General features: G+C 40.4%; 1 protein-coding gene across 4 annotated transcripts in view; it reads left to right on the top strand.

Annotated features, from left to right (window-relative positions):
- Positions 1–18,002, top strand: part of TBX15 (T-box transcription factor 15) — a 104,992-nt gene extending 86,990 nt beyond the window's left edge. For 3 of the 4 annotated variants that reach the window (XM_016924806.4, XM_016924813.4, XM_063798026.1), the window contains exons 7-9: positions 2,159–2,256; positions 10,072–10,170; positions 15,535–18,002. In XM_016924806.4, coding sequence (XP_016780295.1) covers positions 2,159–2,256; positions 10,072–10,170; positions 15,535–16,319 — 982 coding nt within the window. In that variant the 3' untranslated portion in view covers positions 16,320–18,002. The remainder of the gene's footprint in view (positions 1–2,158; positions 2,257–10,071; positions 10,171–15,534) is intronic. The other variant, XM_016924810.4, reaches the window with a different exon arrangement.
- Positions 18,003–22,122: the final 4,120 nt, after the last annotated feature.

The raw sequence follows: 22,122 nt of genomic DNA, 5'->3' as shown, positions 1-22,122 counted from the left end.
ACCTTCCATCTTTCACCATGTATGACTCAGCACAAAGGCCCCTACCAGGTGCCAGCACCTTGCTCTTGGACTTCTCAGCCTCCAGAACTGTGAGCCAAATAAACTTTATTGTTTATAAATTACCTAGCATATGGTAGGTTATAGCAGCACAAAATGAACTAGGATAGAAAATGAAGTTCATTTTCTATTTATTCAACAAATAAAATATTGGCAGTGTATCAGTATATTATTGCAATTTCATAGTCTTCCAGCACTTCATTATGAACTGAGAAGGGACTGTTCTTTGTCCTTGAGCTAATATTTTGTCCTCATGATCAGTACATGTTCCTGGGAAGAATGAACTAGGAGGTGGAACAATAAAGACTCTGCCATTTTCAGTGAGCCTCCTGTGCCATTAAAGGGAATCCTAAGATATTCTGGTGGGTGGCCAACATTCCAAAACAAAGCAGTAAGACCTAAGCCTGGCCTATCTATTTCTTCTATCCATCCAGGCTCAGTGTGGCTTTATCTGCCTATCCCCTTATTATTCTGAACTCCCTAATTGCCTGGGCTCTTTCTCTCCACAAATAGTTTCATGTACTGTATTCAACATTAATGTAGAGTGACTATGTGGAGATATCTCCTATTCCTACTTCTAACAGATTAACAGCTAATAAACACCATGTAACACTCTCTTCTCTGAACCTCTTCTTAAAATACAGAGTTTGGTTTGCCAACATTGGTGTATTTAAAGCCTCCAAGATTCCAGGGAAGACTTTAGAAAGTTAACTGTGCAAGTGAGGCCTGTTCAGAGAGGAAATTTTCCAACACAAAGAGTCAATCAGCATATCAGCAGCTCATCTGAGAAGAACCTCAGGGTATCCTACAGTTGTTGATAAGTAAAGGATATTTGTTCTCACCTAAAATAAAATTTCTTTATTCTTGTTGTGTAAGGCTGAAGAGAACTCTGGAAATACATTACCAAGAAAGAAACACAGGCAGCAGAAGTTTCATCTCAAAAGGGGAAGCTAATCCATTTCAGGAAGGGATGCCATACCACCCACCTTCCAGTGACCTTGCAATGAATAGATTTATGCCATCTGCTCTTTCCTATTCTCCTCCCATCTTTCTCACAGGTCCCACACTTCTCCTCTCTCTGTTTAGTTAAGTGAAGCAGTTTTTTTTTTAAAGAAAGATCAATAATTAGAAGCTGTGTTCAAAGCTTCAAACAAAGCCCCAGCTGATATTTTGTTTTGAGGGTATGGATATCATCAAGAATATGTCTGAGATAACCTCAATAATCATGTGAAAATGATGTATAACAGCACTTGCATATGTGTTACAGACATAGTTAATTGCAGGGTAAAAAGACAGTATGCACATAGTCCAATTTATGGAATTTCCAATACAAATGAACCAGGAGCCTTAAAGGAATGTACTCGTAAAATGTTGGATACTTCCTGAACTCTGACAGTTTGTGATGGCCAAAGACCAGATTGATTATTAGGTTACTAAAATGCAGATGAATATTTGGAGAAATGTATTAGTCTTTTTGCCTGAGCCATAATTTTTGAGACAAAGCCCTTTCTTTATCTTCAGGTAGGTGTTTCTTATTGCAGCAGAAACCCAAGTCTATTTCACTGCTTACCTCTCCTTTCATTTCTGTTGCCCTATTCATCTCTGTTGATTTAAGAAGCCTTTAAAACCACAGCAGTTTGACAGTTCCATTCATTCTGTACATACCCAAGGTGAGGAGTTGACTCTCGGTCAGGCTGTGTCAGTGCAGTGTGGTAATGATGATGACATTGTTCTGTGCTAGAGAAGCAGTCAATGTTACTTTCTGCACAACTGTACTCATGATATTAGTGGCCTTGACCTTTAATACTTACCATGCTTTTTTTCCTGCAGACCAAGCCTCCTTTAAAGGAGGGTCAGAATAAAATTCCATCATAGTTGTAGATTTGCTTGCAAATGATCTGAATTGGGTTAATTTGTTATTCCCCCTGCAGTCCAGCATCATTGTACCTTGAGTTTTTTCACCCGAATTTACCCTGATGGTGGTAGCTCTTAGTATCTATGTTTTTATTACCTGTTTGACAGTCCACCTCTGGATCTCTGAAAAGTCAATGCATTTCTTGAAATTATTTATGACTTCCTTTGCTGGCTTTTCTCTTGTCAGAACTGGACTTGAAGCCATCATGGAGACATATGCATTCTGGAGACCTCCTGTGCGCACACTCACCTTCGAAGACTTCACCACCATGCAGAAGCAGCAAGGTAAAGTCCTGGAGCAAGGCCTCTGCTTAGTGATAGGGCCAGGGACAGAGTGGGAGCTCAACCGAATATAGCACATCTGGCCTCAGGCCAAGATATGGGTTATACCAATTCTCCTGGAATGAAGAGAACTCAGGAGCTCTGTAAATAACCAAAGCATCACCACTTGGGTAAACAAGCTGGTCCAAAGGCAGCATTTCATCTGGCACTCAAAATGCTCTCTCCCTTCCTAAGAGTGCAGTTATATATTTATAATGATGATGATATTATTATTAATATTGCTAAGCATTCACATATGCCTTGGTATTTGAAGAGTTTTTTAAATAACTTCATTTATTCCTCATGGTAGCCTTCTCAGTTTTCTTAGAATAAGAAAAGTTTCGTGATGAGCAAAATCTTAGCTCTGGACAATGGGAATAAATTGTATCAGGTCTCCAGGTGAGGAATGGGCTGCTGCAAGCCTATCTGGACCTTGCAACTTGTGTTCTTTCCTTTTTTGCTTATATAAAACAACACCCCTCTCAGTTGGTGGAATAAGTAGACTTTCCCCCCTACTGCTTTGAACTCTGTGCTTTTTATCCAATTTATAATTTTTCTTTCCTCGCAGCTCAGGTTGGGAAACCTGTGGCCAGATGGGTTGTGACTTATTTCAAATTTTCTCAGTCTTGTCTGTAGCTTTCCCAGGCATAGCACCCATATATTATATTTAACTTTCCCTTTTCAGGGAAGCTTCTAACATTTTGCACACTGAATTAGGTTTGTAACCTAAATTGCTGAAATCTGTCAGGTTTTAAGATGAGTGTAGTGATTAAAAGCATAGACTCTGGAGTTAGACTAGGTCTAGGCTAGGCTCTTATCACTGATCCTTTCTAGCTTTGTGACCTTGGTCAAGTCCCTCAACTTTTCTGACACCCAGTTTTATCGTCTGCATTATATGGAAAAGTAGAATCAAATAGAATTCTTGAATTAAATGAGATAGTGCATTTAAAATCATAGTAAGCATTTAATACAACTAGTTATCATTGTCTTCATCATCCTCATTATCTTCACCTTCAAGGCCCTTATGTCCCTGTATGTAGACATTTAAGCAAAGTTGTGTCAGGACCAAGGAATATTGCCTTTCTGATGACTAATTATTTAAAACATGATTAGACTATTCATTTTCACAGCGATCTGGTGAAGTAAGTGATCCAGAATTTCCATCTCTTTTATATATTCCTCCCTACAAAGCTGTGATTAGAAGCAGAGTCGATAGTTATTCAAGGTGTCACCATGGCTTTGAGGCCCTCACGGATGGCCATTAAGAGACAGGGGCTTAAAGAGACTCAGGAAAATCTAGGCCCCCGTCTTTGATGGTCATGAATTCTCTACATTGAGGCAATTTACTTCTATTCCTGCATGCCAGTATTCTCACCTACAAAAGAGGGATAATTTTTTGGTGTGAGGAAATTTATATAAACATGCTGTGTATACAAAAATGTGTCATTGATTTGATTTAGTTCTGTGGTGGCTTCTTTGCTTCTCTGCCCTTGCTTTACTCGTTGCCTTTCCAAGCTCTAGCTAAGCAGGAGTTTGTATCATGGAGGCTGGTCGGAGAAGATTGGCAGGGATATTGCCAGTTCCAGAGGGCAGGCATTAATGGCAACAATTGTGTTCAATGCTGTATCCCCAAGATCTACAGGGCCTGGCACCCAGTACGTACCCAATGAATAGTGAATGGGATCACTTGCTGGCACTGTGGCTCAGGTGGGCAGAGCCACTCTCAAACTTCATCTTGGAGCACAACCACCTAATATGTACGTAGACATGGATAAGGAGTGATCATTGAGGGACACCATTGGGCAGGCACAGACATAGGAAGCTTGCATGGGTTACTTAGACGTGCAGCATAGCAGGCTTCATGGTACTTACACTAAAATTTTACCAGTATGAAGGGTTATTATTGACATTTTGAAAACAATGGTTTCAAATAAACTGAACTTTCAAAACACTTCAGTGACCCTCACTTTTATCGGAAGAGAAGAAAGAACTTGAATTATTGGATACATATGGTGATGGGATGGGGTTAGAGAAAAAGCCAGGACTCTATTAAATAGTTTAATTGGAATATATTTTTGAAATATCCATTGAAGTTGATCCAGATTCTCATTATTAAAAAATATGTGGCTTGGTTTCTTGACGTTAACAAAGGATGTAAAACCAACAACACCCATCCCCTCTTCCCTTAAGAACTAAGAGTTTCAGTGACTCTGGACAGTATCATAAATGAAGAGAAGAGACACAGCCATGCATGCTGAACTGCTTTGCATCTTAGAAGGAATAGAGAGGAATGAGCTTCTAGTGGAAACTGCAGTGGTAGGCTATTTTTTACAGCAATTCCCTTTTAATGAGGTGAGTATTGGCAGTGTTTGCACCAAACCTAAGATTGGTGCCAAATATTGACTGACTTATCCAATTGTCCATATTACCTCATTGTTTCAGCATATGAGTATCTGTCATGTCACATAGCAGTCCTAGACAGTTTTGTGCTGCTACTGGTGAGGGTGGATCTGTCTTTCTGCATAGATGAGGTTAAGAATGCTTTTTTTCATCCTGCCTTTGCTGCCATCTTTTATTTCTCTTGTCATTAAGACTCATCTGCTGATAAAACTTCGAAGAAAGCACTTAGGTAAATTCTCCACAGTTTTGCAAAAATTTAAATCTTTTTATTTTTAAAATCACATTGAATGGAGTATTGTAAATAGTTGTTTTAGGGAGAAGAATGCATGAGATTCATTATCTTCTGCCTTTGACACAAAAAAGAAACTGAGGCATGACACAGTCTAGTACAGGGGTGTCCAGTGTTTTGGCTTCCTTGCACCACATTGGAAGAAGAAAAATCGTCTTGGGCCACACATGAAATATACTAAAACTAATGATAGCTGAGGAGCTAAAAAAACTACAAAAAATCTCATAATGTTTTAAGAAAGTTTACAAATTTGTGTTGAGCTGCATTCAAAGCTATTCTTGGCTGCATGCAGCCCTTGGGCCATGGGTTGGACAAGTCTGGTCTAGTATCATATCTGTAGTTAAGTGGTGGCAGAGCTAAGTTCAGAGTACCAACGCAGATCTCTTATTTGACAGGACAGTTTCCTTTCCACCAGATTACATTATTTTTCTTATTCTTTCTTACTACAGCTTTAATTTTCCACAAAGATTTTAGTTTGCTCTTCCTATTGATGGTTTTTATTGTTCAACAACTTGAGCATTAACTCTCAATAGGTCAATTTTTTTTTTATAAGTCAAGTATATGGTCTTCAGATGTCTTCAGTTAGACTCAAGGGTGTTTATGTGTTTGGAGAGTCCAGAGAGGCTGGAGGTTCTGGAGATGAAGATTCTACCTCAGGAATGGCTTTTGCCTGAACACTGCTAGTGACAAGGAGCAAATGAACTAACCAGGCAAGTTATGCTTGGAGAAAGTGACTGAGGAAATATAAACATAGAAGGAAAAGGAAATAAGAGTCCAGGTCAGTTATAACTAAATATAATGCAATCCTGTTGTTGTTCTGATGGATATACTTGAATAAAATCTGTGCCTCAACTTCCTCATGTATATAATGGAGCTATTTGAGTGGCCAAAACCGAGAGCTTTATCAGCAGTGACTTCAAGCTATTTGATAACTCTTGTTCTAAAAGGAATCATTCTGGACCAATGACACCAGAACTGCCAACTTTCCATCTGTGGACATGAGGGGATCCACCATTTACAAAAGCTCTCCATTCCCCAAGAGAGTTGGTGGACATCACTACCGAGTTCAGTACCATTGGGTGTTTCAGTGTTTGTCAGGCAGTTAAAGAGTTAGGATTATGAGGGTCTCTGTTGATTGAATTTTCATCAGTTTGACTTGTATTAGTTGAGGTTGGTTAGTGAGAGGGATCAGCTACTGATCAAGTCATACAAGTAAGATACTGGGAAAGAAGGACAATTTAGTGGACATGAGCCACTGAACTATGACGTCACTGTAATGATCAAAACATAGCTGATTTATACAGATCTCATTTATCACTGAGGTGAGGAATAATGCCCATACGTATGGCTTATCACATAGAATTTTTTTAAAGCACTCCCTTTTTAGCTATAGAAGAGCAATATCCTAATTCTGCACTATAATCATGAAGAGCTCCTGATAGGGGGTAGGGAGCATCTCAATTCAATCCATTAAAACAAACAGTAATTGATTACATATTTTGTTTTGTCCCCGAAGTTCCTTATGCTCAGCATGTCCAAAACTGAGTTATCATCTACCTCACAGCCTGGTGCCCTCTCCATGGGGAAGGAGAACACTTGATATCCCGGAAGTTTCCCTCCCTGCCCTACCCCCATGCCCAACCATTACTAAGTTCTTAAATCTGTCCACATCTCTAACCTTCCTTGTTACCATGCCACTCTGCACTGACGTCACCTCTCACTGCATGACCGTAATGTCTTCCATAGTTTCTACATTTTCTTCCAAGCCATTCCTCATGTAGAAATGAGAATCATTTTTTTCAAAACACACATCTTTGCACCTCAACCTTCTATCTCCAGTCTGCTTAAAGCTGCTCAATGGCCACAGTTTACTTTCACCTATGAAAGACATATTCCTTAACATTGTCGCTAGACCTTGCATGTTCTGGCTTTTGCTGCCTCACCTCTAAAATAGGGATAATAACAATGAGGATTAATGAATGTAAAGTGCTTAGGAAAGAGCCTAGGATTTACTGAGTGTTCAAAAATGTTCTCTATGATCATCCTCATTATTGCTATTATTACTACTCTAGCTTCAGCCTATATCACCTCCCCTCGTTCTCTCTGTTGTTTCAGCATCACTCATCTTACTTCCCTTTCTCAAACATGGTGTGCTCTTTCCTGCCACGTTGTTCTCTTTCTCTGGAAGGCTCCTTGCTACCCGCTTGCCTTCTTAGTGCTTAGTGCTATCTGTCTTTGAGATCACAGCTTAAATATGACTTCCTTGGGGAAATTCCCTGCCATCCAGAGTAGGCCAAGTATCCTTAAGGTGAGCTCTTGTTTATTTGTGTCATTCTTTCATTAATGTCTCTTATCCACATTTTTCTCACTATTTTTTTCCTGCATGATTAAATCCCTGGATCCAAACACTCCCTGTTGGTTGAGTGTATATTTAGTACTCAAATAGTGATTGAATAAGTGAATAAACTCTGCTAGGTTCTGTATCATAGGGACTAATGTCAATGTGTTTGGCAAACATTAACCAGAGACAACTTTAGGATAAAATTTGAAGGGCACGATGATTAGAAAAGAAAAAAGAAGAAAATAAGTTTTGTAAAGGATAGTGAAGAAAGTACTCAAAATTCTTTTCTTTTCCTTCCTTCCCTCCCTCCCTTTCTTTCTTTCTTTCTCTTTCTTTCTTTCTTTCTTTCCTTCCTTCCTTCCTTCCTTCCTTCCTTCCTTCCTTCCTTCTTTCCTTCTTTCTTTCTTTCTTTCTTTCTTTCTTTCTTTCTTTCTTTCTTTCTTTCTTTCTTTCTTTCCTTCTTCCTTTCTTTCTTCCTTTCTTTCTTTTCGACAGAGTTTTGCCCTGTCACCCAGGCTGGAGTGCAGTGGTACCATCTCGGCTCACTGCAACCTCTGCCTCCTGGGTTCAAACAATTCTCCTGCCTCAGCCTCCTGAGTAGCTGGGACTACAGGTGCACACCACCATGCCTGGCTAATTTTTGTATTTTTTGTAGAGACGTGGTTTCACCATGCTGGCCATGCTGAAACTGGTCTCAAACTCCTGACCTGAAGTGATTTGCCCACTTTGGCCTCCCAAAGTGCTGGGATTACAGGCATGAGTCACCACACCTGGCCCCCAAAATTCTTAAGTGAAGATAACAAGATAGTAAGTTGGGAACAATTATTTATGGTCTCAGGAATCCATATGTCAGTGCGTATAATATGAGGAGTGAGTAAAATGACCTTGAAGCTTTAACATTAAGAAGTAAGAGTCACTTGTTCACTCATGCAGTCAATTAACATTAGCATTTCTCATGCTGTCGTGGGTAATGTTAAGTCTTCTTGGGACAGAAATAATGACAAGAATAGTAAATTAAAGTGATACACTTTGAAAGAAATAAACCCAGTAGGAGAAAAAACATGAGTATTACTGTTAGAGAAGACTACAAACTTCACTTAATTCTGGGCATCCTAATGTTATTCCCACAAGATCACACCATTGTTTTTCCTGCTTTTATTTATATATTCTTCCTTTTATGTCTTATCTAACTGCATTTCACAAACCTATCAGAGAATGGCCACTTTGACTTTGATGTCTTTAGACACTCCTCTTTTATCTTCTTACCATTTGTGGTGTTGTAATTGGTTTTTGAAATTACCTTTTTGTTTAGATTTGTGCATTTCTTTCTACTGAACTTTTAGAAAACTTAAAAAAAACCAGCAGCTGTTGTTTTTCTATTCTGTACATTATCTTCCTTATTTGCCAGGGACACTAATATGAAAAAATCATCTTGAAAATTTGCCAGCATTTTTACTTCATTGTTTAGCCTGTTCTTATTGATCAGAATGAGGCCAGCAACCATTTAAGAGATTATGTATTTTTCTAAAGTAAAGTCACTATCTTATTAGATATTTTTTTACAGAGCTAGATGTCTATTTACGTAGCTGAAATCCCTTGTTCCTACTCATAGGTAATTTATCATGTCTTAGGAAGGAATCATCCATAGCTTCCATTTGACAAAGTGGTTCATAGTCTAGTCCTACCATTCTCATTTTTATTTCTCTCTCTTCCAGCTTTATCTTAATATTCCTACCCCTTCAGATTCATAGTGGAATTACCTATAGAATTAGGGATGTATATCAATTAGGATTCTTACTGTTGTAAATAAAATAAAACCCAAATGGCAAAGCAAAAAAGAAACTCATTGGGTCATGAAACTGAAATGACTCAAATAGCCAGTTTTAGGCAAAGCTTAATGTAGGCACCCATAAAAGATCATCAACTCCATTTCTCAACTTTGCTCTCTATCATCCTGACTTTATTCTCAGTTTCCCCATGGTATAAACATGCTTACCAGAACCCCTGGCCCTACATATTTTGAGGTTTAAATCTGATGGGAAAAGGCATGTACCTTTCTCCTAAGGTTTCTACCAAAATCTCATTGAGTATAATTGTCTTTAATTGAGTCATCTCCATTTTAATTACTGTGGTAGGGGGGAATATGATGCTTTGATTGTCCAGGCCTGAGTCACATGCCTTCCCTGAAGGTAGGGCTGAGGCAGTGAGAGTGGGAGAAACTGTGTAATAGTGGGAAAACTAGATACTGTTGCCAGAAAGAAGCAGATGAATTCTAAATGAAGATAACAGATGCATGCTGCAGCAAGGAAGGCAGTAAAACAAGTAGGGGAGAAAACAATTAAGTTAATGGAAAGTGAAGAAATGCTGCAGTCCACCTAAGGAATGTGGTAGATGTAAAATAGGACCATCTAAGAAGCGGAGACACTCAGAGCACAGAGTACCAATGTGCAAAATGAGAATTGGATGAATATATTCAAAGCAATTTTAAAGAGAAGGAGTTTAGGTCTGTGCATACCTTTAACTTTTATGGAGAATGATTCACTAGGAGTCTTTCTAAGATTGAAACCACGCAATTCCTATTAGCACTCTAATGTTCATGTTTGCATTATGAGGATGGTACTCATCTCAACTAAGTAATTCTTTTGTTGAGATGAACAGTGCTGTGCTCATTAAACTTTACGATCTCTGGGTTTATTCTCTGGGATCAGTCTATAGGGTGCTGATATTTTACCTCTTACCTGTTTGAAAGCCTCAAAGAAGACTTCTCAAGGATACACAGTGAATCAGCACTCCTCAGAGACAGATGCCATTGAATTATACAAGAGAAGAGTCTGGCTCATGGAACGAAGTAATTACATGGAAATTTATTCTTTACTAGCCTAGATGGGGTTTTGCCTTACTGTTTTTCAATTTTGGGGGAGGAGGGAGAAAAGCACAGCAAAATAAATTGAAAAAGAAACTGTATGTGAAAGCCCTTATATTACAATCTGGAAATGATCAATTTAGAGATGCAAAAGTCAGCAGGTTTAGTATTCAGGATTTTCATGGTCACATTTAACTTGTCTTTATGGTAAAAACAAGTATATTCTAGGTTATTGTCCTCATACGGAATTACTGCTAAACATATCCTTTTTGGTTATTTTGGCCATTAGCCTTGGATATTGGAGCAAGTTAATGTCATATATGAATTTTCATGTGTGTCACCTCATATTGGCCCATGGGTAAAATAGGATGAAGGGAGCTGGTGCTGTAGGAGATTGATCCTACAGATCCTACAGATGCTACAGAACTCCTGAAAGTTTTAAGCTACTTAGGGCATTATATTTTAATCACTTCTCAGAAGTGAATTAAGACCTCTAAGGATAGTGGGAAAAACACCAGTCTAGCTATTTGTGCTCTGTCAATCCCACTTTGCTTCATTTGAGGAAAGATGGAGACACGGGCAGCCATTCTTGTCCTGAACTGGAAGTGAGGGAGGAGGGACAGATAATTCAGAGAGGAACCAGAGTTAGGTTAGCCTTTGGGAATATGGCACAGGTAGGGCCTTAGCTGCTACCTGGCCTAGTGCTCCATCATTCACAGTGATGGAGGTTCCTCTAGCATGTAACAACAAACATGTAGCTGTTGTGACATAATGCTCATCAGGGTGAGGAGAGGCCAAGATGCTTAGCTCCACAGACAGAGGCCAACACCGCAGAGCCATTCTCATTAGAACCCAAGTTCCTTTCTCCTTCCTTCACTCTTCTCTCATAGAAGAGAATAGTTAATGCTTTTGTGCTGGGCTAGGTGCAGTGGCTCACGCCTGTAATCCCAATGCTTTGAGGCTGAGACAGGAGGATTTCTTGAGCCCAGGAGTTTAAGACCAGCCTGAGCAACATAGTGAGACCCTATCTCTACTAAAAATTTTTTTTAAAAAAATTAATGCCTATGTGCCAAATACAGTTATGAGCACTTTGTAATGTATACTATTATATCTTACCTATTTCTCAAAACATCTCTACAAAATAGATATTGGCAATTCCTTAAAATGTAAAAGGCTTGGAGTTGCTAACTTGCTAAGGTTCTGTCCTTAATCAGTAAGACATCTGGGATTGGAACTGGGTTTTTTGGACCCTATAGAACACACTCATCCATTAAATAAAATTTCTGTCAAGATGCTCAGAGCACTCAGGACCTGGCAAGTACAGAGGGGAGGAGGGCACAGGGAAGAGAGTCATGCTTTGCTTGGAGAGGCAGCTCTGACCCTCCTGTATCAGTATGGCCTGGCCTGGACTGGTGTCCCACCCTGCCCTAGCTTTTCTGTGATGAGAATCTCTAGTCAGCCAAGTGTTGAAAATGAACAAGGAGGATGGGCTCCCTCTTTGTGCTCATTTTGCACTTGGCTGGAAATTCCAATCTTGTTTAACATTCGACAAGCTGTTAGATCATAGGAGGAGAAAGACTTGTCAGTATCTCGGTTTGTTCTCTGCAAAATGAATACCATAGTCTTCTCTTTCTATGGGAACTTTGAAAAATTGCTGTTATCTGTATTGAGTACTTTATGTTCACAAGAGCATTTCTTCAAAGTGCATGGAAGCAAGGTGACCTTTTCTTGGACAGCCTTGCCCCTGCCTCCTTCAAACACTAGTTCATATGGAGGCTTCACCCACTCAAGCTCAGCAGGCCACCAAGTCTCATTTCCAGTGAATGTCATTTAAAAGCCCAAGCAAGCTGACTACAAACTTTTTAACATTTGCCTCTCATCTGGTCAGCAGAAATCCCTGTAACTTGTTAATAGTTCCACCCCCCACCTTTTTTTTTCTTTTTGTAGTGAAACCAGTTGAGGCCTTAAATCAGTACCATTCCTTCCATCTTGGGCCATCAGAGAAAACCATTTAGAGTTGTAGGAAGTCATCTGCTCCATCTTGCACTTCCTGCTGCAGGGCTAGGACCAGTGCCTGATAGAACATACCTGTAACAGGACAGTATGACATGCTGAACAGGTGGTCTCCTCAGGGACCACATAAACACCAGATCAGGGAGAGCAAGGATGAACTTTCAAAGAGAAGTGACCAGATAACTATCCCATAAAACAAATCTCTTTACAGCTGGAGTCAGGTTTCTTCATTTGTGCCATAGCATTAATTTCAGAGAAGCTCATGGCATTTGGAGTGGAAAATAAGGAAAATGTGTAGGATGCCTCAAAGAGGAACCACACGCTTGAAATGAATCCTTGAGATTTCTGCAAGGCACAGAAGGCCTGGCCATTCAGCTGTATAGAAACAAGACAGATGAGATGTTCTGCCTCCTCCTTCTAGAATCTTCTCCTGCCAGAGATCCTTCATTATATTAAAATAATTCCATGGAAAGTACTTGTTGTTGGCGATTCACACTTTATATTATTTGAAACCTCAGTTACAGATATGCTGAGAAGGACAGAAACTGAGGCCCACTGGTTCAAGCCCCTGATTTCACAGCTAATGAGAATGAAGAGGTGGCCTGCATTGCTAGTGGTCATGAGCTGGACAGAGGTTAATAGGCCTAGAATCAGGCTCAGGGCTCTTTCCGACATGGCCAGCTGCTGTCTTCCTTCTCTCAGTGGTATTTACAATGTTAGCCTTGTCTCAAATTGTGGAATAAAAATCATTTTTTACTCTTCTTAAAGGATTTTAAGTTGAGTATTAGAAAGGAGGAAGGAGAAGTTTTGAAATATCTCTAAAATCAGCAGCTATTTATATCTAAATACAATTCTTCCTTGAAGGTTCATTGGGGGGAATTCTTTTGAAATTCTTTTGTTATTAGTTAGGCTTTGTCAAAATTTACCTCTGAAGAAACTATTATAATAACAACAGCCAAATTTGTACTTCTATAGCCAGCACTACTACCTATGTCCATGGATGTAAGATGAACGCTTTTTTTTTTCCTGCTAAAAATTAACTTTCGGTTCCTCTTTGAGGGCATCTGTCTCTTAATTGACACATCTGGGACCCCTGTGTCCTTAGCACACTGTGGATGGTTTCTTTGTATTCCAGTGTCTCTGGAATCCTGCTTTTTTTTTTTTTTTTTTTTTGAGAGTTTTGCTCTTGTTGCCCAGGCCAGAGTGCAATGGCACTATCTTGGCTCACTGCAGCCTCTGCCTCCTGGGCTCAAGAGATTCTCCTGCCTCAGCCTCCCAAGTAGCTGGTGTTACAGGCGCCCACCACCACACTCAGCTAATTTTTGTATTTTTAGTAGAGATGGGGTTTCACCATGTAGGCCAGGCTGGTTTTGAACTCCTGACCTCAAGTGATCCACCTGCCTCGGGCTCCCAAAGTGCTAGGATTACAGGCATGAGCCAGTGTGCCCAACCCCTGCTAGTTTTTATAACATTTTCTTCACTGAGAAAAACCTTATTCCTGCTCTTTTATACCTAAAGTGCCCTTTACCCTTTTATAATGCTCAGCTTCTAAGAGTCCCAAAATGAGTGGGTAGGTGATCTAAAGGATATTACATTCCTTGGGGGAATCACAGCTCTTGACAATGCTGGGAAACTCCTAACCTTGCTGTGAAGGAGGAAGTTACATCACGGAAGATTCCCTATGGAAGACAAAGCAGCTGCTCTTTCCAGAATTCAAATAAAGGGCCCCGCAGCCCTAGCACTCACCCATGTCTTTAACTTCCATTGGATGAGACAGGAGGCAGATGCTGCACTGCTGCTTCCTGACTTTGGGAAAGAGGAGGCTCGTAAAGGTCATTTTTGGCCTTCTTAAATTATCTGAGAACACACTGAAGGAGGTTGGATTGAACTGGTCCTCAGTCTGTCGGTGCATCATCCACCTGTCTAGCTCTAACATTCACACATCATAAGATCAACTCGTTCAAATACAGATTTAGGGACTTTTGGAAATGAAAGGAATCTGGAGTTCCTCTAACCCAAAGTGTGGTCTCTGGACCATCACCTGAGAACTTGTTGGAAATGCAAATTCTTAGGCCCCACCCCAGACCTACAGAATCAGAGACTCTAGGGATGGAGTCAGCAATCTACGCTTTAACAAGCCATCTAGCTGATTCTCATACACACTCAAGTTTAGGAAAGACTATTCTGAGTACTTAGAAATGAGGAATTTGGGTTGTATGATTGGTTCTTAAGCCACACTACACATCTGGGGGAGCTTTTAAAACAATACTGATGTGGAGGTTCCATGCCCAGAAACTCTCCTTTAGTTCATCCGAGGTAGGATCCTGGAACGTCAGCATTTCTTTTAAAAGCTGCCAGGTCCTCTATGCCTGAGAACCGCTGATCTAAGTTAATTCCTCATCTCTAGATGAAGAAACTGTAACCTGCAGAGGGTAAGTGATGTGCCTAAGGTTACCTGGGCAGTTAGTGTGGCAGAGTTGTGAGCAGACCCAGATCTCCTGACTCTCAGGTCACTTTAAGGCCTTTTTAGCTTCTTGTTCTGATAAATATTAAAACTCCAAAGGCTCCGTTTACAGTCTTTATTCCAGTCTCTGAGAATGGACATGATCCTATAAAAGGAGATCAGCAGAGCCTCTGGTTCATAATGATTTTGTTTTGGGTTAGCCCTGCTTTATTCTAATCTAGCTCTTATAATTGTGTTCCCAATGTCTTTTATGTGATGCAACTTCAATCTCATACCCCAGGCTCCACTGCTCTGCACCCCCAGGCCTCAATTTTGACTTGGCACTGTCTTCCATTACCCCATTTCCTCTGTGATTAGGGTCCCGCTTTGGTGTCCTGCATGTTTGGCTGGAAGACTAAAAATGGCAAAGTAGGCAACAGCCCTTGAATAAAATACATATTTAATGCATTTCCATTAAGAATGGGAAAAGCTGAGCTAGTGGATTTTAATGCTGACATCAGAGGTCTTATTAGAAAGTGAATTTGATGGTGAGAAATGGCAACGTGAATCTTGGAAGGTTTATTGTTATTTTTATACAAAGGACTTACTAAGGCTCTTATAGAGAAAACAAACAAAAGAATTTAGTGTTGTTTTTGATCCTTCTGGAGTGTGTGTGTGTGTGTGTGTGTGTGTGTGTGTGTGACTGTATGACTGTGTATGTGTCCACAGGTGGAATCACTTAGCATAGGTCTGCTGAGTTAAGAGGAAAAATGGTTCTGTAAAAATCAGCCCTATCTTGGACATTTGAAGGCACCTCCTGTATGGCTTGCATTTGACTTAGGCAGACTCATCTTAAAAGACTGTCTCAATAGTATTCACGTTTTATTTTTCAGGAGGCAGCACAGGCACTTCCCCAACCACCTCCAGCACTGGGACACCATCCCCTTCGGCTTCTTCTCATCTTTTATCTCCATCCTGTTCTCCTCCAACTTTTCATCTGGCCCCCAACACTTTCAATGTGGGCTGCCGAGAAAGCCAGCTGTGTAATCTAAACCTCTCTGATTATCCACCATGTGCCCGAAGCAACATGGCTGCCTTGCAGAGCTACCCAGGGCTGAGTGACAGTGGCTACAACAGGCTTCAGAGTGGCACCACTTCAGCCACTCAGCCCTCTGAAACCTTCATGCCTCAGAGGACTCCATCCCTGATCTCAGGAATACCAACTCCTCCCTCGTTGCCTGGCAACAGCAAGATGGAAGCCTACGGTGGCCAGCTGGGGTCCTTTCCCACTTCCCAGTTTCAGTATGTCATGCAGGCAGGCAATGCTGCCTCCAGCTCGTCATCACCACACATGTTCGGGGGCAGCCACATGCAGCAGAGCTCCTACAATGCCTTCTCCCTTCACAACCCTTACAACCTGTATGGATACAATTTCCCCACTTCCCCTAGGCTAGCTGCAAGCCCGGAAAAACTGAGCGCCTCTCAAAGCACTTTACTCTGTTCTTCTCCTTCCAACGGGGCCTTTGGAGAGAGGCAGTACCTGCCGTCAGGGATGGAGCACAGCATGCACATGATTAGCCCTTCACCCAATAACCAACAGGCAACCAACACTTGTGACGGCCGGCAGTATGGGGCAGTTTCAGGCTCCTCCTCCCAGATGTCCGTGCACATGGTTTAAAGGCCAGTCCAAACACCACGGAGCATTTGGCAATCAAGGCCCCAGAGTCTCCGTGGTCAGATCCTCCTCTTTGGGAGTCCAGTGTCTTTGAAAAACAGGAACCGTGTTTTTTTTTTTTTTTTTCTGGCGGAAGACATATACCCAAGAACAAGAGATACCTTTAAGCCAGTGAAGGATACTTGCGGTAGAATCATCCGCAACTCAGTGGCCATTCTTCTGCCTTCCCAGACCTTAGTTTTATAAAGCATTGTCTGTTCCAGAGTGGCCTTTGAAGAGACTGAATAATCACTTCGTCATAATGTTAAGGGAGATGCTAGTGTGTGGCAGCCATGAAAAGTTACACATACACACCCACATACAGACAGACCTACCTATACATACATGCACACACACTTACATATTCATACACAATTCATACACATGCAATCATACATGCACACTGACTCTGAACTGGGTGAACTCTGTGGAGGGAGGCCCAGAATGGGTGCTTTCACCAAGAATTTGTCTATATACAACTCTAGATGGAGTGGGCCAGCAGTAGCTGCCAGTCTTTCTCCCCTGCAGCTTCCTCTGCTTCTGGAATGAACCATGTATCCTGGAGACCCTCCCAATGGATGAGAGTGGAAAGACATCAGTACAACTGGACTTGGCTTCCGGAAAAAGATTGCTTTTGAACTTTGGCTCTCTTCACTTGTATGCTATCATTGATATTCCCAGTGGTGCCCGTGGAAAGAGGGAGAAAGAGAAGCTGAACAGGAGAAAGACAAACAGAAAGAATAGAGAACAGGAACGAGGTGGAGAGCAAGACTGACAGAGAAAGTGTGAGCAATGATGAGAATTTTAATTCACCAAGGAGACGTGTTTTTGGTTTGTCCCCCCAAACCCCGCCCGCCCCACTACAGGTTATGGAAAGAATCATGGCATTACTGAGGAGTAAACCTCTCTGGCACACTGAGCATGGTCAGGGCATTGGTCAGAGGGACAGAGCAAGGAATGCATCCTGAGCCCACAGCTTTGACCACTGTGATCCGGAAGAGAGGTGCACTACGTGGGAAGTGCTGATTCCACAGCATGCAGCCTGGTAGGGGAAGGAAAATAAAAGGGTGTGAAGAAGGAATAGTTTTATAATCTCGGAAGATGATACCAAGAGCAGAGGCAACAAATAGAGGCCTGGCCTCCAGGTGCCGGATCCAGACACCTGACCTAGAATGCCTGCCCGCTATCCCTGTGGCAGGAAATATCCCCTCATGTCCCAGGGAATTGCAGATGGGTCTTCTATACCCTTCTACCTGCCCTTAGATCTCCATTTTTATCAAATAGTACATTGCATTTTGAAGTTTTGGGTTTTGTCCTTCATCTTTCCCTTTCCCTTCAAATCTTTTAATGGTAAGAAAGCAAGTGAAGCTTGGTGCAAGCTAAAATTTTTAAATGGTGTGGAAATGCAAATAATACCAAGTAAAATAATACAGATATTATTAAAGTTTCTGGTTTTGAGGTGTTGTAGATAAATGTATTTATGTGCCTAGTGGGGAATCCAATATTATGAATATGAAAAAGGGGGCAATAAAAGGGTATGTAAAATATGTATGAAGAAAAGGTGTATAAAAATTTGCCCTTATGCACGGAACTCTGTTTCTAAGTGCCAAGCACAGAAAGCCGCTAAATAAAATCTTTGCAATTGTTTTCTGCATGTTTGTTCATACAGAAAAATCAAATAACAGCCTTGTGCATTTTCATCGTGCATTACAGTGAGTATAGAGGTTATATATATATTACTCTATGTGATTTTTATATAGACCCCATGAAGTGAATATTAGCATCCTTTTATAAGTAGTAACTGCATTCCAGAGAGATTGAATGAAATTTGTAGCATTATCCAGCCTGTCACAGAGGGAACGAGGACTTGAAACCAGATCTTCTGACTCTAATGGGATTTTTGCCTTCATATTAGCTGCAGAAACCTGTGTGAGGCTAATAGTAATTGTCATTGTTACTGTGTGCCACCTGATACTACACCATGTGTTTTACGTGATTATCTTATCCTCCCACAATTCTGTGAGATAGGTAACATTTGAATCCTCATTTTATAGATCCAGTAACGAGCTCATAAAATGTTAAATATTTGACCAAGTGGGGAGCTGGCAATCTGACCTTAGGGTCTGTGCAATTAGCACTGTCATTCAGCAGTACCACAAGGCACTTGGACAATCAGGAAAGAAGACATATCTTAAGGGATTGAGGTGAGAGTGCCTCTGAGGCTGGATTTTGCTTGGTATATTGAACAATAAGTATGTACTATCCTCCTTGAATGCATCACTGCAGCATGGGGAGAGTGGTTTTGAGTTGTCATGCACCAACTGACAACTTATAACAGACTAATAAAGAGGCTAGGACTATGCCATTTACAAGAACTTTCATATATTATCTCACTGGAGCCTCACAATAACCATGAAAGGTGGACAGGCCAGGAAGTATTGTTTTGCAAATGAAGAAGTAAAAGATAAACTTTGTGACCTGCCCATTCTTAAGTGGCTGGGAAGCAGCAGAGCCGGGACTTGAAACCTCTTGCTCTTGCCCCTACTCCAGACTGTTTCCTGGTGGACAGTTACACTGGTTGCTCACTGACCCATTTCATCAGGGTTTGATTTGGTGGGCTCAGGTTGCCAACCACCACAGCCATTCACTGGAAATGGAGGTTGGTTTGGGAGAGCAAAAACCTTATTCATTGCTCTGGTGTTATAAATAACTGCAGAGGGTGGCATGCTAATTAATTCCATTAGCCATCAGATCATTGCCAAAATAGCTGGACAATGACTGACTGAGTACCTCCACGGATTGTAGGCTCTCTGGGAATGACATGCCTCAAAACTTAGAAAACCACTCCTATTTGGAAACCTTGCATCACCCCTTGGTTTCATAATGGTATAACAAAAACAACTACATGTGAAGCTTATGGTTATTATTATTACTTTTTAATTTAGCAGCATACCAAACATTGTTCACTGATCTAACACCCTTTGAGGTTTGGGGTAATAGATAATCACCGTATGCCAATCAGAAAACTTGACATAAAAATCTCCATATTTTCACCCAATAGTAAGAATAATAATTTCAATAATCATTTAGAATATTAAGTACAGAACATTTTTGTAATTTGGGTTAATTAGAACAATCCAAGTTAGTTACATCTGAATTATGGCATATGTTTCCATGTGTACCTGAAGAAGTAATAAAAATGTTTTTTAAAAGACAAACTGGATAAAGAATTGTGAAGAATATGCTCTACGCAATTCTCTTTCATGAAATAGTGAGCATTCATTGTAATTGGCATAATGATTACACAAAGGGGTGTTTACTAGAAGGATTATTCTTCTATAGTCTAAGGTGCTCCACAATTGCTCATTTTTCTGGGGAAAAGCTATCTTATTCATCTTTGCATCCTCAATAGCTAGGACAGTTCCTGATCTATTATAGAATCTCAATACATACTTATTATTTAATTTGTTGACCAAAGCCTTTTTTTAAGGATAAGAAATGGTTGCATGGCTAAATAATATTATTTACTCCAAGTTAAAGCTACCTAAATTAACAAAGGTTTATTGTTCTTCATATAGTATTCTGTAATAGATTAGTGTAAATGTAAATAGTAGCTAGCAAGCATCCGTTATACATAAGGAAGAGTAAAAATCACACCATGGTTTCTTTCTTGAAAGGGCTAGCTTTTTAGGCAGCCATTCACAATGAGGTGCATGATATAAAAGGCTCTGGAAATTCAAAGAAGATGTTTAGGGTAAGAAGAGGTTAATTGTTTTCATTGGTGAGGCAGAACTTCTACTGAGCTTTTAAGGATGCTCAGAATTTTTATAGAAATAAGAAATGGTGGGTTAAGAACAAAATAAGATTTTAAAAGACACTACAATGAATAAACATTGGAGGAAAAATAATAGCATTTCATTTCAGGGAGCAATTTAGTAAAGATAGAGATATTCAGAACTTTCTTACAGCCTATAGATTAATATCTTTTTCTACGGAGTATTTTTTCATTAGTGGGAGTTTTGAGAGCTGAGATCCAACAGCAGAGCTGTCTGGTTGACGTGATTCACTGCTTAGTACTTTGAGGATTTCAGAGAAGCTCTGTTGTACCAGTTTGCATTCAGTAAGCTAAAGGAGAGTTGTTTTCCCAAGGAAACCCAGCCAAAAAGATGCATTTCACAAAAGCTTTTTTGCTTATGATCATCAATTGGAGATTTGTTCCCCACACTTATGTCAAGGTTCATCAGATTCAATTCAATACATATTATATAATGCTCTTTGTTAAGCACTGCTCTGGGCACTGAGAATGTAGCAATGAACAACCAGACATGTTCTTGCCTTTAGGAGCTCATGGTCTAGTGAGAGACTGACATTGAATACACTAGCAAGTAAATGAATAATTTCAGATTGCATTGATGACTTTGAGGAAATTAAAAATAATAGAATGATAGAGAATGACTGGGCAATGAGAACAAAGGCTTATTTAGATATGATTTTCTAAGAGGGCTGCTCTCAGAGGGTGATGTTTGAGCTAGTACAAATATAGCCATTTTCTTAGAATTGGCTTACTCTAACTCGTGCTGAGGGCAGCCATGTGTCACTGGAAGATGTGTTCAGCTGTTATTATATCAGCGTAGGCCAGGCATTTTTGTCTTTACAATAGCTTTGTATAGCATTGATACTAATTTTTTGAAGTCTTCTTGGGACTGGAGTAATTTAGAGACTCTTCAAAATATGAATCTATCTTCTACACAGCCCGAGTAAAATCATATTTTCATGACATTCTTAGAGGATGAGAGGCACCTTTCTAACTAACTTTGTAAAAGGTTAAAACTAATGATCAACCAACCAATTGATATCAATCAGACTAATGATGAACAGTAATTAATAAGCAAAAATATTAAATATGGCTTGGTAGTCTATAATGATCTGAGACATTATTCTGTTCTAGAAGGGGATTTTACCCTGGTTGAAGAGTCAAGCTACATGCATAAGAAACAATAAAAGTATTAAATTGGTGGTAAAGACCATATATGCTGCAAAATTTCAGAAGAAAACTAATTTTTATTGAGCGTTTATTACATCTTACACATTATGCAAGGTAATATCCTGTAATCCTTACAGCCATCCTGTAGGATTTATATTTCAATCCCTATTTTAGAGATAGGGAAACCGAAACTTACAGAAGTTAGTAATGTGCACAAAATCACAGAGCTTGCAAGTAACAAAGGCAGGGCTCCAACCCAGGCCTTTCCACTGCTATATTTTTCCAAAAATGAGATTTATAGGGACTATAATAAAAAGTCGTGGGCTCGTGGAGAAAGTTGAACTTGAATCGTACTTCGAAGAATTCATGGAAGCTGCCTAAACCTAGGAGGAGGAAGGTGTCCCGGTGCGAGGTGGGGGCCAGCACAGTGAAGACACATGTTCTCTGTGTGGTATAATGAGCTATGGTAGTGGGATTGAAGCAGAGGATATTCATTTTCTTGAGTCAAATCTCATAAAGTTCTCCCTGCTGTTCCTGGCACCATGACCTCTGGGTTCCCTTTCCCTATGTGAGGTGTCCTTGCTCTGTAACTTGGGCAATTCAGGATTTCCTCCAGTGTCTCAGTGGGAACCTTCAACATGGAAAGCGTCAGTAAGGCCTGGGAGGTGATGAAGAAATCAAGCTGCATCCCTCCACCCGCCCCCAGCACCTCCACCCCACTCTACTCCCCCAGCCGGGGCCCCAGGGTTAGGCTCAACTGCCACACTCCCTGAGTCAGGCTTT

The sequence above is a fragment of the Pan troglodytes genome, chromosome 1 (genome assembly GCF_028858775.2).
Source record: "Pan troglodytes isolate AG18354 chromosome 1, NHGRI_mPanTro3-v2.0_pri, whole genome shotgun sequence".
Taxonomy (NCBI): domain Eukaryota; kingdom Metazoa; phylum Chordata; class Mammalia; order Primates; family Hominidae; genus Pan; species Pan troglodytes.
Note: the sequence above shows the minus strand (reverse complement) of the source record. Positions and strands in the feature narration are given on the sequence as shown.